This window comes from Haplochromis burtoni, unplaced genomic scaffold, assembly GCF_018398535.1.
Source record: "Haplochromis burtoni strain Fernald_Lab_line unplaced genomic scaffold, NCSU_Asbu1 Contig_96, whole genome shotgun sequence".
Taxonomy (NCBI): Eukaryota; Metazoa; Chordata; class Actinopteri; order Cichliformes; family Cichlidae; genus Haplochromis; species Haplochromis burtoni.
Genome location: NW_024582457.1, coordinates 46,762 through 62,574, shown reverse-complemented (window position 1 = coordinate 62,574; position 15,813 = coordinate 46,762). Strand labels below are relative to the sequence as shown.

General features: G+C 42.8%; 2 protein-coding genes across 2 annotated transcripts; one reads left to right on the top strand and one right to left on the bottom strand.

The window, feature by feature from the left end:
- The first annotated feature begins 1,196 nt into the window (after positions 1 to 1,196).
- Positions 1,197 to 8,883, top strand: polr1b (RNA polymerase I subunit B). The gene is made up of 15 exons (XM_005927025.3): positions 1,197 to 2,049; positions 2,415 to 2,582; positions 2,665 to 2,811; positions 2,894 to 3,026; positions 3,105 to 3,241; positions 3,332 to 3,555; positions 3,651 to 3,822; positions 5,113 to 5,284; positions 5,374 to 5,655; positions 6,005 to 6,138; positions 6,658 to 6,828; positions 6,911 to 7,067; positions 7,152 to 7,348; positions 7,423 to 7,673; positions 7,776 to 8,883. Exons 1-15 carry the CDS (start codon positions 1,873 to 1,875, stop codon positions 8,656 to 8,658), a joined length of 3,405 nt encoding a protein of 1,134 aa, XP_005927087.1. The 5' UTR covers positions 1,197 to 1,872; the 3' UTR covers positions 8,659 to 8,883.
- A 410-nt stretch (positions 8,884 to 9,293) lies between these two features.
- On the bottom strand, positions 9,294 to 12,541 carry LOC102301524 (N-acetylneuraminic acid phosphatase). The gene is made up of 2 exons (XM_005927024.3): positions 12,372 to 12,541; positions 9,294 to 11,602 (listed from the first exon to the last, which is right to left on the bottom strand). The coding sequence occupies exons 1-2, from the start codon at positions 12,480 to 12,482 to the stop codon at positions 10,970 to 10,972; spliced, it is 744 nt and encodes a 247-aa protein (XP_005927086.1). The 5' UTR covers positions 12,483 to 12,541; the 3' UTR covers positions 9,294 to 10,969.
- Positions 12,542 to 15,813: the final 3,272 nt, after the last annotated feature.

Sequence of the window (15,813 nt, the reverse complement as noted above, 5' to 3'; positions counted from 1 at the left end):
CTCTTAAAAGTGAGGAAACATTAGCCAAATAGAATGAATATGGCACATTCCTCTACATGACTAGAAATGAAGATCAGAAGCAGGGGCCACTCTGGGTTCAAACCTTTAGGGGGGCTCAGCTGTTAAATCATAGTGTCATGCATACAGTGCCTTGTAATTAATATTAATGGAATATGCTGTTTAAAAGTGTAATTTAAACTTTTAAAATTTGCAAACCTCAATTCAGTATATTAAACATCACAATGTTACATTGAAAAGCAGCCTAATTGGATGATCTATTATTGTGTCTAAGAATATTTTGGAGTGAATAATCATAGATTTTAATATAATCCACCCATTTTAGTCATCAAACCTGAGGCAAAGGCTCAGTCGTTAAAGAAGTTTTAAGGAATCATTTGTTGCAAAGCAGATGAGATGAGAAACATGCACAACATTATTTCAGTCTCTTAATCACATAGAGGCAGTCCACCAAATCATCAAGCACTTAAAGCAGCATCATTCAGTACAGACACTGGATAATCAAACTGCCACTCCCTGTACCCGAAGCAAGCAGAGTTGTTTTATATGAAAGTTTCTGCATTCATACAAACCCTCCTGTCATTAAGCAGACTGAGCACAGAGCAGTTTTATTAACAACTCCTCAGCTCAAGGAGACCGTTGTTGTTTTTATTTACTAAATGTTGTAGTGTAAAATGATTGCTGCAAGCAAAGTGCAATAAGTGGAGTTGTGGATTATGTGTCAAGATAACCAGTACTGAATGATTTTAGAAACTGGAGCTGACAAAGGTCAGGAAGACAAAGACAAAGGAGGAGAAATGTTTTTCAGTTTGATCTGTGGATGTGTCCTATTAAGATTTAGCCTTGAAAAATAAAATGGTTGAAGTTGGTGTGACTTTGAATCGTGTTTTCAATGCACTTTTATTACATTACAATATGCCATTTTCTTGTAATCTTCTATTATTGTAGCATCTTTACATGAACATGAAGCGCCTCAAGACATTTGTTGTTACAGTGTGGCGCTATATAATGAAATTAAATTGAATATGTAATGTGAAACATTAAGATTTAATCTTTACCTTTAGCTTTTTTTTTTATTTCTGGAATAATAATAATAATGCTTTTTTTAAATGAGCAGGTGCCGCGAGGACAGAGCCTCCCTCTCGGATGACGTCACGTGTAGACACCTTAAAGCCTGCATGAACGAGAGCACTTCTCGCCGGGTGCGGTGGCGCGCGCCTGTAATCCAAGCTACCGGGAGGCTGAGGCTGGCGGATCGTTTGAGCTCAGGAGCTCTGAGCTGCAGCGGACTATGCCGATCGGGTGTCCGCACTAAGTTCGGTATCGATATGGTGCTCCTGGGGGAGCTCGGGACCACCAGGTCGCCTAAGGAGGGGTGCACCGGCCCAGGTCGGAAACGGAGCAGGTCAAAGCCCCCGTGCCGCTCAGTAGTGGGATCGCGCCTGTGAATAGACGCTGTAGTGCAGCCTGAGTAATACAGCGGGACCCAGTCTTTTTATACTCTTTCTCCTCTCCACAGAAATATGCACACAGCACACACACTTAAATATCATGTTTTTACAGTTCATAAAATCCTCAACGCAGTTTCTCTCTCCTTTTTTTCCATTGAAAACCACTGCTGTTTGTCGGTTGCACAGCGCCTCCAACTGGAGGAGCGGCGCAATGACCACCACTCGCGTCATTTTAGCTAAACGAAATTTTATGCATAACTACGCCCACAAGATGGCGCTAAGCTAGCAGTGTGCGAGTCTAGTTACACCCAAAAAACTTAAGCGAAGAAGAAAACGCTTCTCTTCCTGTGTAGGGCATGTGCTTCCTGTGTCAACCATGCACATGTGGTAAACAAGCGCAAGCATGGATTTTTCAAGTAAGTGGAGTGATCTTCCCAAAGGTCCGAGTCTGAAAAATCTGACAGATGGAAGCTTTGGCCACATGAAGGACACCCAGCATGCTGCCATTCAGGATCTGACCAAAGCTCACATCGAGTCGTTTGACCAGGCAGTCACAGACGGACTCAACCGCGTTGTGCAGGTCAGCAAATGTTTCTTCAAAGTTCTCAACAATGTGACGAATCACTTCATTAAGATCAGCGATTAACCCCAACTAGTTAAAACTACGATTAATAGCGTACACTGTGTGACTCGGAGTTGTGTAAGCTTGTCTTGAGCACGCAGTGCAGTCATATGCAGTGAGTTACTGTAGGCCAGTGAAACCATAACAACGATGAAACGAGTGAGTGAAGAATTTGGTTTCCTGCTGGTCGACTAGCTGCTGGTATCATTTCCAGCAGTATTTTCTCTGAAAGCTGCTCAACCTGCTGTGAACATCCCTCTTGCAGTTGCTTCCCATTATCTTTGCCTTTCTTACGTTTCTCACTTTTCCGTCACCTTTCCCAGTCCATCCCCCCCTTAGAGTTCATGTTCAAAAATGAACGGATCAGCCTTGGTTTCGTTGAAGCTGCCATCCAAAACCCAGTGGTTGCCAAAGGGAACATCTGCAAGGAAATGAAGGTGTTCCCAGCAGAGTGCCGGGGAAGAAGATGCTCGTACAAAGGGAAAATAGTGGTAAGCCTGAGTCGTGTTTATATTCCCACAGCAACGTTTTAAAATAATCCATGTTGACTGGGTGAGTGTTGACTCATTTCAGGCAGACGTCAGCTGGTCGATCAATGGAGTTCCCAAAGGCATCATCAAGCAGTCTCTGGGTCATGTGCCCATCATGGTGAAGTCCAAGCTGTGTAACCTGCATGGCATGTCCCCCAAAGAGCTCGTAGAGCATCACGAAGAAGCCGAGGTAGGATATGGCAGCTGTACTTTTAAACTGAGCCAGGATGGGTTTAAATATTGTCCTATAATACCAGCATCAACTTTGACAGGAAATGGGAGGTTATTTCATTGTGAATGGAATTGAGAAGGTTATCCGCATGCTGATAATGCCAAGGAGGAACTATCCTATCGCCATGTCAAGACCCAAGTGGAAGAACAGGGGTCAGGGTTACACTCAGTACGGTAAGTATTACTTCTAAAGAAAACAGTGCAGCAATGAGTCCACGCCTGCATGTTTTCACCGGCTTTTTCTTCACTCAGGTATTTCTATGCGTTGCGTGAGGGAGGAGCACACAGCCATCAACATGAACCTGCATTATCTGGAAAATGGAACTGTGATGCTGAACTTCATCTACCAGAAAGAGCTCTTCTTCCTCCCACTAGGCTTTGCATTGAAGGTGAGCAAGCCTGCAGCTTTCATTACAGAACAGATTATGATAAAAATCCTTTAGGCTCATTGTGTGCTCATTTGCTCTCATGTTCCTCAGGCTCTGGTGGACTTCACAGACTTCCAGATCTACCAGGAGCTGATCAAAGGCCGCGAGGACAATTCTTTCTACAAGACCTGTGTGTCCGAGATGCTGCGCATCGTTATGGAGGAGAACTGCACCACCCGCAGCAAGGTGCTCAATTACCTCGGAGAGCGCTTCAGGGTTAAGATGAACCTCCCTGAGTGGTACACAAATGAACAGTGTGCCAACTTCCTGTTAAAGTAAGTTCTGGGGATGGATACGGTTGACACCCGTTCTGCTTTATGTTTGGTGGTATGTTTATTTAAAAAAAAGGGGCTTACTCTGTTTTGATCAGTGAGTGCATCTGCATCCACCTGAAGTCAGACGTGGAGAAGTTCTACCTGCTCTGTCTGATGACGAGGAAGCTCTTCACTTTTGCCAAGCAGGAGTGCATGGAAGAAAACCCCGACAGTATCGTGTGCCAGGAAGTGCTCACTCCTGGTCAGCTCTACCTCATGTTTCTGAAGGCAAGAATCTTCAATATTTTTCTTAGCTTTTTTTTGTCTTTGTCCTTTCTCTTTTGCTGAGCAGGAGGACTGTAGTAGCATTTCAGCTGCTCCTCTTAGGCAGATCATTTGCCTCCATCTCACCCGATTCCTAACATCTTTCACAGCAGCCCTCTGCATGTCCTCCTTCACTACATTCATGTCCACAGAAAAGATTCTGTGGACTACTTCTTGTCCTTTTACCTGACTGCTCCATATCCACAGTCAGTGTTGGGTAGTAATGGAATACATGTACAGTGGTCCCTCGCTGTAACCTTTCACGTCCTCGCTGTTTCGCGGATTTTTTTGGTGCAATTTTTCATGTTTTTTTTGTTTTGTTTTTCCAGCACATTGTGTTCTGCATCCTGATTGGCTGTAGACCATTGTCAGTCAATCTCGTGCCGTGTCTCCTTTACAGTACAGAATGCGTTCAGCTTGTTAAATTTACATAAATCTTCAATTGCTAGCAGTGTGCTGTACTGTATGTTTGTAACTTTTCTCCCCAACAAACACAATGTCGACGAGACGTTTTGCACCGTCAAAGGCAACCGCGGGTTCCTTTGCCTTCATTTTGTAATACTGGACTTATTTTTCTACGAAGGTTTGAACTTTGAGAGCGTTTAAGAGAGGAAAGTGTGAAAATGTTCATGCCTGTCTGCAAAAAGTGTATAAAGTGTGTAGTAAGGGGTTTTACAGCCTTAAAACATCTATAGTAATTGTAAAAAATAAAGTTGGCTACTTTGCGGATTTCACCTATCGCGGGTTATTTTTGGGACATAACTCCCGCAGTAAACGAGGGACCACTGTACCGGCATTATGTATTTAAAATAACTGTATTCTATTACAGTTACCGTTTAAAAAGGTGGTATTCAGAATACAGTTACTTTGTTGAAATAAATGGATTACACGGCGGTCTTTTCCTGATTCATTTGTTAGACTGTGCTCTCTTTTGGTATTTCCACGCCGGTGGAAAGCCATTATGGCGAGTAGCCTTCAGTAATAGTAATAAATCACACAGCAGTAGTACATTCATGTAGTTGTAAAAAGCATGATAATATATTAAGTAATCCAAAGTATTTGGAATACGTTACTGTCATTGAGTAATGTAATGGAATACCTTACAAAATACATTTTGGGGCATGTATTCTGTAATCTGTAGTGGAATACATTTTAAAAGTAACCTTCCCAACACTTTCCACAGTGCTCACACAAAGTGTCTTCTTCCACTTAAGCCTTCAGTTGTGTGATTTAACCACTCAAACGTTTTCGCAGGAGAGACTGACTGCATGGCTGGTGTCTGTGAAGCTGTCCTTTGACAAGAGAGGCAGCAAAGTGACCGGAGGATGGAGCTCTGAAATGATGATAAAGATGCTCAACATGGGAACTGACTTGACCAGACCATTTGAATATCTGCTGGCCACTGGAAACCTCCAGTCTAAGACAGGTCCTGTCCAAGACTAATACATGGCCAGCTTTGAAAATTCACTAAAACATTCATTCATTCATCTAAAAATGTGCTCCCTCCTCCCACAGGTCTGGGCATGCTGCAGAACACCGGGCTGTGCGTTGTAGCTGACAAGCTCAACTTCATTCGCTACCTGTCTCACTTCCGCTGCGTGCACAGAGGAGCAGCGTTTGCTAAGATGAGGACCACCTCTGTGCGTAAGCTGCTGCCCGAGTCCTGGGGCTTCCTGTGTCCTGTCCACACTCCAGACGGCGAGCCTTGCGGACTCATGAACCACATGACAGCCAGCTGTGAAATTGTGGCATTGACCTTGTCCACCACGTCACTGCCTGCTCTGCTCTGTTCGCTTGGTGAGGACTGACTTCAGGCAGTTGTTGTACAATCTTACCCAGGACCAAAAGCTAGTCCATTGTCTACCACAGAACTAGACTCTATAGATTTGTGACAATTAGGGTGGAGAGGTCGGCGCGTGTGTGTGCAAATGAGAGACATAGCAATACTTTCATGAATCAATTGTTAAATAATACTTTTTTAAGGTATTCCAATAACAGTGACCTGCCTGTGGGGAAACGTCATTAAAGTAATGCTGAAATAAAAGATTAACTCAGGCAGTCATTGATATACTTCGTAGGCCTGGCCAGGTAAAGTCTCTGCACGTGGCACTGGGTTGAAATGCGTTTGCTGTATCTGCTCGTTTAGGTGTCACTCCAGTGGATGGAACTCCTGGTCGGGCCTTCGCAGACTGCTACCCTGTGGTCCTGGACGGTGCTGTTGTTGGCTGGGTGGAGGCTGACTTGGCTCCAGTTGTGGTTGAATCACTGCGCAGGTTCAAGGTATTGTCTTCTGTTAGCTGCTCCCTTTAGCTGCAGCACAGTGGATCATCTGCCTCCATCCCTAGAATCCTCCCCTGTCACATCGGCCCTCTGCATGTCCATCCATGAATCTTTTCTTGCTCTTTTTCTCCTGCCTGGCAGCTTTATCTTCAACATCCTTTGTCTGGTATATCCACTGTCCCTCCTCTGCACATCCAAACCATCTCAGCTTTGCCTCTCTTCGTTTATATTAATTTCTCATTGCCTCCATCCTGGTCTCTCCCAATGAAAAGCTATGATAACATAAGCTCCACCTCTTTTTGTCAGTTCATCAGAGCAGGTCTTGCTACCTACTTAAATCCCTTTTGCTCTTGTTGCTATCACCTCTGACACTGGTCTCCATCCACTCTACCCTGCCTACACTCTCTTCTTCACTTCACTTGTGCACTGTCTGTTGCAGGTTCACGGTATACTAACTCCTGCTTGGTGTCACCTGTGTATACTGTGCAGAAAACTGATCTTTAAAACTTATACCTCCAGGTGTTAAGAGAGAAGAAGATTCCTCCCTGGACAGAGATTGTCCTGGTTCCCAAAACAGGCAAGGCCAGCTTATATCCAGGCCTGTTCCTCTTCACAACACCTTGTCGCATGGTGCGGCCTGTACAGAACTTGGCTTTTGGCAAGCAAGAGTTGATTGGCACCTTTGAACAGGTAATGTGTTAAAAGTGGAGGTTTTTTTTGTAGCTGTAAGAGCACCGTTTTAGTCCGAGCACCTTTTCTCCTTTGCCTGCAGCTTTACATCAATGTCGGAATCTTGGAGAATGAGATTGAACCAAGAGTAACCACACACCAGGAGCTCTTCCCTCACAGTATGCTCAGTGTGGTGGCAAACTTCATCCCATACTCGGACCACAACCAGAGTCCCAGGAACATGTACCAGTGTCAGATGGGTAGGTTATTTGAATCTTTTCTTTGACAGTTTTGAGCAAACCCACATTTTCCATGAACCACTGTGCTCATTCCGCTTATTTCAGGTAAGCAGACTATGGGCTTCCCGCTACACTCTTTCATGGATCGCTCTGATAACAAGCTGTACCGGCTCCAGACCCCACAGAGCCCACTAGTCAGGCCTTATATGTATGACCACTACGGCCTCGACAACTACCCCAGTGGCACCAACGCCATCGTGGCCGTCATATCCTACACAGGCTACGACATGGAAGATGCCATGGTGAGTTAAATGAAACTGTTCTCTATATTTAATCGGGATAGGGTTGAACTCTTGACACATGTTGTTTTCATCAGATTGTGAACAAGTCGTCATGGGAGAGAGGCTTTGCCCATGGAAGTATCTACAAGACGGAGCTGGTGGACCTGGCAGAGAAGGTGAAGGGAGAAGACGGCGTGGTGTTTGGAACCAAGCCAGGCGACCCCAAAGTGAAAGAAAAACTAGACGCTGATGGACTGCCCTTCATCGGATCGGTGCTTCAGTATGGAGACCCTTTCTACAGCTACATCAACCTCAACACTGGGCAGACCTTTATCTCCTACTACAAGTACGCGATAACATTTTTGTAGCAGTGTGATCATTTTTCATCAGCTCAGTTGTAAAATACCTCTGTTATTCACATTTTATGGTTTCTCTTCTCTGTTTTCAGGAGTCAGGAGGCCTGTATTGTTGACAACATAAAGGTCTGCAGTAATGACGGCGGCTCAGGCCGCTTCAAGCGCGTCTGCATCACTGTACGAATGCCCCGAAATCCCACCATCGGTGACAAGTTTGCCAGCCGCCACGGACAGAAGGGCATCCTGAGCCGCCTGTGGCCGACGGAGGACATGCCCTTCACCGAGAGCGGCATGACTCCGGATATCCTGTTCAACCCCCACGGCTTCCCCTCCCGTATGACAATTGGGATGCTCATCGAGAGCATGGCCGGCAAGTCGGGCGCCCTGCATGGCCTCGGCCACGACGCCACACCCTTCACCTTTTCCGAGGAGAACTCGGCGCTCGATTACTTTGGCGAGCTGCTTCGGGCGGGCGGCTACAACTACTACGGTACGGAGCGGCTGTACAGCGGACTGAGCGGTCAGGAGCTAGAGGCAGACATCTTCATCGGCGTGGTCTACTACCAGCGGCTACGTCACATGGTCTCCGACAAGTTCCAAGTTAGGACGACAGGAGCACGAGACAAAGTGACCAACCAGCCTGTAGGAGGAAGGAACGTGCAGGGAGGCATCCGTTTCGGGGAGATGGAGCGAGACGCCCTGCTGGCTCACGGCTCTTCATTCTTACTTCACGATCGCCTCTTCAACTGCTCAGACCGCTCAGTGGCTCAGGTGTGCGTTGACTGTGGCAGCCTTCTCTCCCCTTTGTTGGAGAAACCGCCGCCCTACTGGTCATCCATGCGCCACCGTAAGACTGTCTGCACCCTGTGTGGCAAAAGTGACTCTGTTGACTCAGTGTCTGTTCCTTATGTCTTCCGCTACTTTGTAGCTGAGCTTGCTGCAATGAACATCAAAGTCAAATTAGAAGTCAAGTGAATTTTATAGGATGTAAAGATTCATGCCTTAAAGCGCCAACCCTGCACACTTTGTTCAGACGGGTTTCAATAAAGCTGCTCAAATCATGCGTGCCAACAGAAGACAAACACATAACATGATGTCCATGAAAAGTTTTATTAGCCCCATAAACATGACCAAGTATCAGTGTATGCTGGGATGCACGGGTTGACAATCTTCTGCGATGAATAAAAATGTTCAGTATCAGGTTAATTTGTCATTGCTACAGTAGAAGTCAAGACTACTCAGATCCATTAAGAGAAATTATGAAATATTAAAAGTGCCACATTGGACTAAAATTTCACACACGACCACAAAATGCACTGGAAATATAAAGTGTCCTGAAAATGTCCCCTTGGGAATAATGTGTGCTTAATACTTTACTGAGGTGCTACTAACAGTAAATTAGTGTAAAAGTGATCAGGATGAAGTAAAGGCACTGAGCCCGTTTCCCATAAAATCGTATTTTCTTCAAACAAAACTGTTTCAAGCTTGATTAAATAAGAATAAATTAAAACTGTCTAAAACTATTTTATCACAACAATGGAAAAGAGGGAGGGGTGAGCAGCTCTGGATAAAAGGCGAGTTGCCTACAGTGCTGGGATCATTACTTTTAAGTAATGCGTTACATTACTCACTGGAGAAAGTAATTTGTTATCCCATTCATGACATTAAATACATTAGCAGCCTCTTATATAAACCTTACTGGGAATTTATGCTTCAGTGAGACCACTGGTGTAACCTGTAAATACACGTTGGCTCGAAGTAGTCGACAAACACTGTCGACCAGTTCAGTACGTCATTTCCTCTTGTGCATTTCCAGCTACTGCTTTGTTGAGGTTTTTGGATTTATTAGTAAGAGAATAATCGTCTCAGTATAAGGATAAATAATAATAGCATCAATATAAGGACTAGCAAATGTCAGCAAATTCCTGGAGGGAGATTGCTCAAACTATTGGAATCACCACAATGAAGAGCTGGATGCAGGAGGAAAAGAAGGCCCAGTGTCTTGACTGATACAGCATGTAAAACATAACCACATGGTAATTAACACATACTGCACTGGCACAAGTATAAACGCTTGCAATGAAGACAGCCGCTTGCGTAGTTTATGTCGTAGGCTCTACAAAGCAGAAGTCTAAATCAAGCCTTAGGCTGCACTCCCACAAATCCCAGCCTATTGAGGACATAAATATTCTCTTATTTTAGTTTTAAGTGTGACTGCAGAGCAAAGTTTAAACAAAAAGACTTTGAATGGGTCAGCACTGTGATTCTACTGTAGAAATGGAGGATACAATGCTGACTGCTCATTACTGCCTTTGTTACCTACTAAAGAGCAGGCTTTGGCTGCTCAGCTTTAACATCTGCTTGGCTTCCTGAATGCTAGTTTGTGTGGGCGTGCCGTGCTGTATGTGCTGATGCTCGCAATGAGACGATGTTGTCTTAGCAGTATGATGCAGTTGTTTCTGTCCTGGACACAGTTTGCACTTTACCTGTACACTCTTGTACTTTTGTGCAATAAAACAAAAATAATGTCCATGTTCTCCAATTTTCAAAAGTCTAAAGAGCAGGTAACCTAGTAATAGGACGGCTGGTGATTCAGTCCCCATCTGCTCCAGTCTGCACGCCTTGGGCAAGATACTAACCCCAAGTTGCCAATCCATCGGTGTATGACACTGTGAATGTTAGATAGAAAGCACTTACATAGGTAAGGCATAGAAAAACAGTGCTCGTATGAATGGGTGAATGAGGCAAGTTTTATAAAAGCACTTTAGTTCAGTCCATTTAACTCCTCCCAGCACACAAGCTGAAATTAGCTGATTATATACACGTGTTTTTATTTCATCATGCAGGTAACTTTGTGTAACTGAAGAATAAATTATAACTAATGTGATTACTGAATTGAATACAGAAATGCATGTGCTATGGAAAAATTTAACGTGATTACAATAGGGCATCAGTCTGAAATGCCTTGAACCCAACAGTGCCAATGTCAAAAACATGCTTAATAATCTCGTACAAGTATCTTAACTGTACTCGAGTTTTAACTAAATGCAATTACTTTGACTGCCTCATGTGTATAATAGTGAAGCTTCAACACACATTTTCTTACAGACTCTATGTTCAAAATTACGGTGTCTAAAATCCCAACCAGAAACCTCAAATTAAAATGCACCTCGTTGAACACTGGAAAACTAATAGGAGTAGTAGTCATATCTAAATCAATTATATCAATAGGTAAAAATTCCCACAACATCTCAAGTAAAACTCATTCACTCTTCACCAGTTGTTCTTATTGCAGCTGTGCCAGAATATCTGGTAATTCCAGAACAGTAGTGATAGTGTAGTCTGGCTTCTCTGACGCGCCCCCCCCTGCACTATTAATCCAAACTGTGGCCCGAACTCCGGCATTCAAGCCCCCCTGAATGTCTGTGTCCAGAGAATCTCCCACCATCACACAGTCCAGAGCCTCTACCTCCAGCATGCTGAAACACAACCTGAAGATGGAGGGGAATGGTTTCTGCTCTTTGTGTTCTCCTGCGATCACAATGGCATCGAAGAACTCCTCACATCCAGCCGTCGCCACTTTCTCTCTCTGGGTCTGGGCTACGCCGTTGGTCAGCAGCAGCAGCTTGTATCTGCTGCGCAGCTGTTTCAGGAGGTTGCATACTTGAGGAGACAGAGTGAGAAGCTCCAGGCGACTGCTTTTCCACATGTTATAACACTGAGCTGGCAAAGAAGGCGTAGAGCAATTCCCTACAGTCTCCTTGATGCTTTCCTCCCAGTGATGCGCACGGACATCATCTATGGTTTGACCAGCTGAGCAGTCAAAACTCTCATGGAACAGCTTCTGCTTGAACTTGTCACAAATGGTGCAGACGGTGGTGTCATCAAGGCCCAGCGTGGTCTTCAAAAATTCACTGGTCTGTATGAAATTCAGAAATTCACCACAAGATGTTAGCCTCCAAAATCCTTTTTTCATTTTATGCAAATGCAAAAAATTAAAATAGTCATCTGTGGCTGAAGAACAATCAAAGATACAAAGAAGGGCATTTATTTAGGTGGTTGCAGGGGCTTTAGTATTCTCGTACTCTAAACAAGCAATTTTGAGGTGCGACAGGATTTTAGTTCCTCACATGTATTATGTGCTTTTTTCCTGCTTTTTCCATGCTTTAGTGGCATTTGGAACTTTTGTAGCAAAAAAAATAATAAAACAACTTTTTTTTTTTTATCTCCCTTTCTTTATTCTCTTGTACAGTGTGAGTGTCGGGGATGGTCATCTCAGACGCACTGCTCTGTCTGTGAGCACACCCATCCACTAGCTGTTCAAAACTTTGGTTTGCAAGGATTAGCCAATCCGAAAGTTTTAGAAAGAAGGACAAACGGAGCCCCTGCCTGTTTAGTGATTAGCTGAATAGTGGCCCCTTCCGGACTCCGTATGCGGTCCTGCCAATCGGACAATAAAAGTGAAAACTAGGCAGGAACAGCAGCGCAAACGTCCATAACAGCCACTCAGTTAGTTAAAATAGGCAATAAAGAGCCCCGAACTGAAGACAGTAAAATAAATGTATCATTGGGTTGACTGAAAGACGTCACTAGTCTACGCACTTCCATGTAAAACTTACAAAAACCGACTGTAATTAGCTTACGGAAATAACTTAAATTCTAGGCGAATAATTTCTTTATTTTATTACCTTTTTTAGCGCCACTTCACCTGCTCGACTCGTTTCAATGAGCGTGTTGTCCAAATCAAACAAAATCGCTTTCACAGCCATGCCGTCAGCGGTAGAGGAGTGCTCTATCATTCTACGCCAAAACGCTGGTCGTTTGCGGAAGTGCTGCCGAGTGAAACGATTAATGGGAGTTGTAGTTCTAATTAACATCAATCCATTGCTATGTAGCTGTTGGATGGAGAGAGACTTCACATACTTAATTCAACTTCTGCTTCTCCTGAATTTGAATGAAATGCAAATGAATGAAGTTTTATTATTATTATTATTATTATTATTATTATTATTATTATTATTATTATTATTATTATTATTATTATTATATTCCTCCCTAGTTATTCCCTCTTATGTATCCCCGGTATTAATTGTTAACAATTTTTTGAGAAAACTAAAAAGAACATGATCGTCACGTGAATCGAATAGCCTTCAGATAGTTCCCGGAAGTGCTTAGCGGGTAATTACAATATATAAATACAGAACTTCAAAATTGCCTTTCCTACTGTAGTTTGTATTATACAAAAAGTGTAGTTAAATCTGTGGATAGTTTAACTTGCAAGCCTTACCCTCATATATTTTAAACTTGGTCTTTTTTTTTCTTTTTTCTTTTTTTTAAAGAATGCTAAATAACCACAGTCAAATAATAATATAATTAATATATTTTCTTGGAACAAAATAAACCTTTTTAAGTTAATCATTTTCTGACAGTTGTTCTTCCTTGTTCTTTCAGTCATGTCGTGATAACTCTGACCGCTAATCTCTGACTAAGACTTTTGGGAAACGACATAATGGGACGGTAAGGTGACTATTAATGATGATTAAGTGCACTAGCATGAGGATAAGTGCTCTTTCTTATTAAATACAATGCACACTTAGTATTTCGAATGACTTACTCAAAGAGCTCTGGGCATTGTGATGTTTTTCCTCGCGATGGCGCCATTAAAACGAGGTATTGCATTCTTGCGTCCAGCATTATGTTGCAGATGAGATTCCTCGCTTTTTGTAATGACAATAATAGTTCTTTTCCCCCCGATTAATAGTTACTAATACCTTTGATTATAACTTTATTCACAATTTGTCAAAATATAAATACAAATATTTGCAAGCAGTACAATAGTACAAGTGATATTTACTTGAAATGAAATACATCAAATCAATCAAGAATCTGATCACAGTGACTCAACAAAACACAAAACATTTACACAGTTTTTGGAACTCAGCATCTATAGTGCATTGGTCTTCATGATTTAAACAACTTGATGAGATGTATTCTATAGTTCATGACATAAATTCTCATTTATATTTTTTAAACTGGAGTTTTTATTTTAATCCTTTAACTATTAAAAAATAATAAATTAAATGTTACTGTCCATATATAGGTTTTAATTTGTAAGATTTTTTTTGCTATATTGTGCAATGTATTGGTTTAAAAAGTCACTGTAAAATTTGTTCAGGTTTCTCAGAAAAAGAAAAAAAAATCACACTGAAAGGTCCCAAAAACTCATGTATCAAATATAATAGTTTTGGCTTTACAGCTTTAATTTATATTTCTAAAGCCCAAATATAGCAGCTTTCCTAAATGTATCCATTGCCTCATTGTGATTTAGACTCTGTGCACTATTTTCCACAGCCCTAGTTCCCTTTTAATGCGTGCACTTTGTCTGTGTCCTGCTTATCTTAACCACCAGAAGGTGATGATAGAGCAGGAAACCATCAGTGTCATCGCTTGTCTACATAAATTGCCTACGTGACTCTTGACCAGGCATATTTCTAATTTAAACCATATTCCGTGACATACACTCTTTCAAAATAAAAACATACCTCAGTTCTTATGCAACCTGTCCTTAACGCTGTCTCATCTGGCAGTGAGCCAGAGGTTCACACGCAACAGTGTGCAAGCCTGTTGTACTCTTGTACCAAACCTGATCAGAAATCACAACAATCCTTTCTCACGTTACTTCAGAGGACTCTGTCTGCAGCTCGAGTGATTGTGCCTTTTTACAGAAACTGGGGCAAAAATAGTGTGGGAGGCTTAACCTGTTTTTATCTGCCAGACCAAACAGCACCTGATGCTTGCATGCGAATGATACACTTATTCAAATGACAGACATTAAATGAATCCAAAACCTCTTTTTTTACTCCTAAACTTAAAAGGGGAAACGAAACATAAACAGTGAATGAGTGAAGAGCACACTTACAAGTGTAAAGATGGAATTTCCCCTCTCATGTGAGGGTGGGGGGGGGGGGGGGGGGGGGGGGGGGGGGGGGGGGGGGGGGGTACAAATAACTTCCCTAATACTTGTCACTCTTTCCAAGAAAGTGCAGGCATCTGAATGACCGATGAGACCTGGTGTCTTTGTGTGCACGACAGCCATCCTCCTTTATCTGTATGGGTAACCGTGGCTGCACAGTCACACGCTATCTCTCAGCTGGTCACGAATCTCCTGCAAAAGACGGTTATTAAGGGTGCAATTCCTCTTTGTAACCTTTTCATAACAGGAATATGATATCAGGGTATTTTTGATCTATTTTTCCCCCTCCACTAGTTTAAAGATATTATCATCACCTGTTTTTCTTGTGACCCTCACTCGGCTCTTTAGATCCGAGGTGCTCATCTGTGTTTCTGATCTCTTTATGTGTGTGTGCGTTTGTGCTTTTGGCGTGTCTTCTGCTCTCTCTGGACTAATTCTGGGTCAGGCCTACAAGTCATTGGGACAGGTGAGTGTAGGATATCAAAAGAAGGTGGTGATCATTTGTTATTAAATGGATTTTGCTGCTCCGCCTCATTATTAACAGCAGGTGAATATGGTTACCTGAACTTTACAGGCATGTTCTGAGTGCTACGTGACACCAGGCATGAATCATAGGAATTGTGCAGGTCAAAAGATATGAGGATCCCCTCATGTAGATAGTACTTCATCTGCACTTCTCATAACCAGGTGACACAACGTTTCATTAAATCATTGAAATATCTAAATGCTCTTCATTTCTGAAAGATTTGGATCTGTCATGCACGCTGTGTTAGGAAGGATAACTGAAACCCAGTTGTCCCTACTTTGTAAAGTTGCCTCCAACAAACCTCCCTCTGATATAGAGACAAACTGCCACACACACATATACACGTACAAGTGAGATTTAATCGAGTGTAGGGGAATGCATGAACTACAGTCTAAATAGAGAAACACCAGTGTGTCAAATGGCACTTGTTATGGAAGCAATGGGATGAGTTTTAAGCTGCACGTACACACAAACAAAATCAACACAATCCAGGGCAGGATGGTGCCTCCTCGGGCGGTTATGAAATGCTCTCTGTGATCAAGGAGCGATACGCTTATATAAATTGTGTGACCTATAGAAGTGTCTCCTCTACAAGCAGCAAATCTCAATAGTCAAATCTTAAGCTTCATGC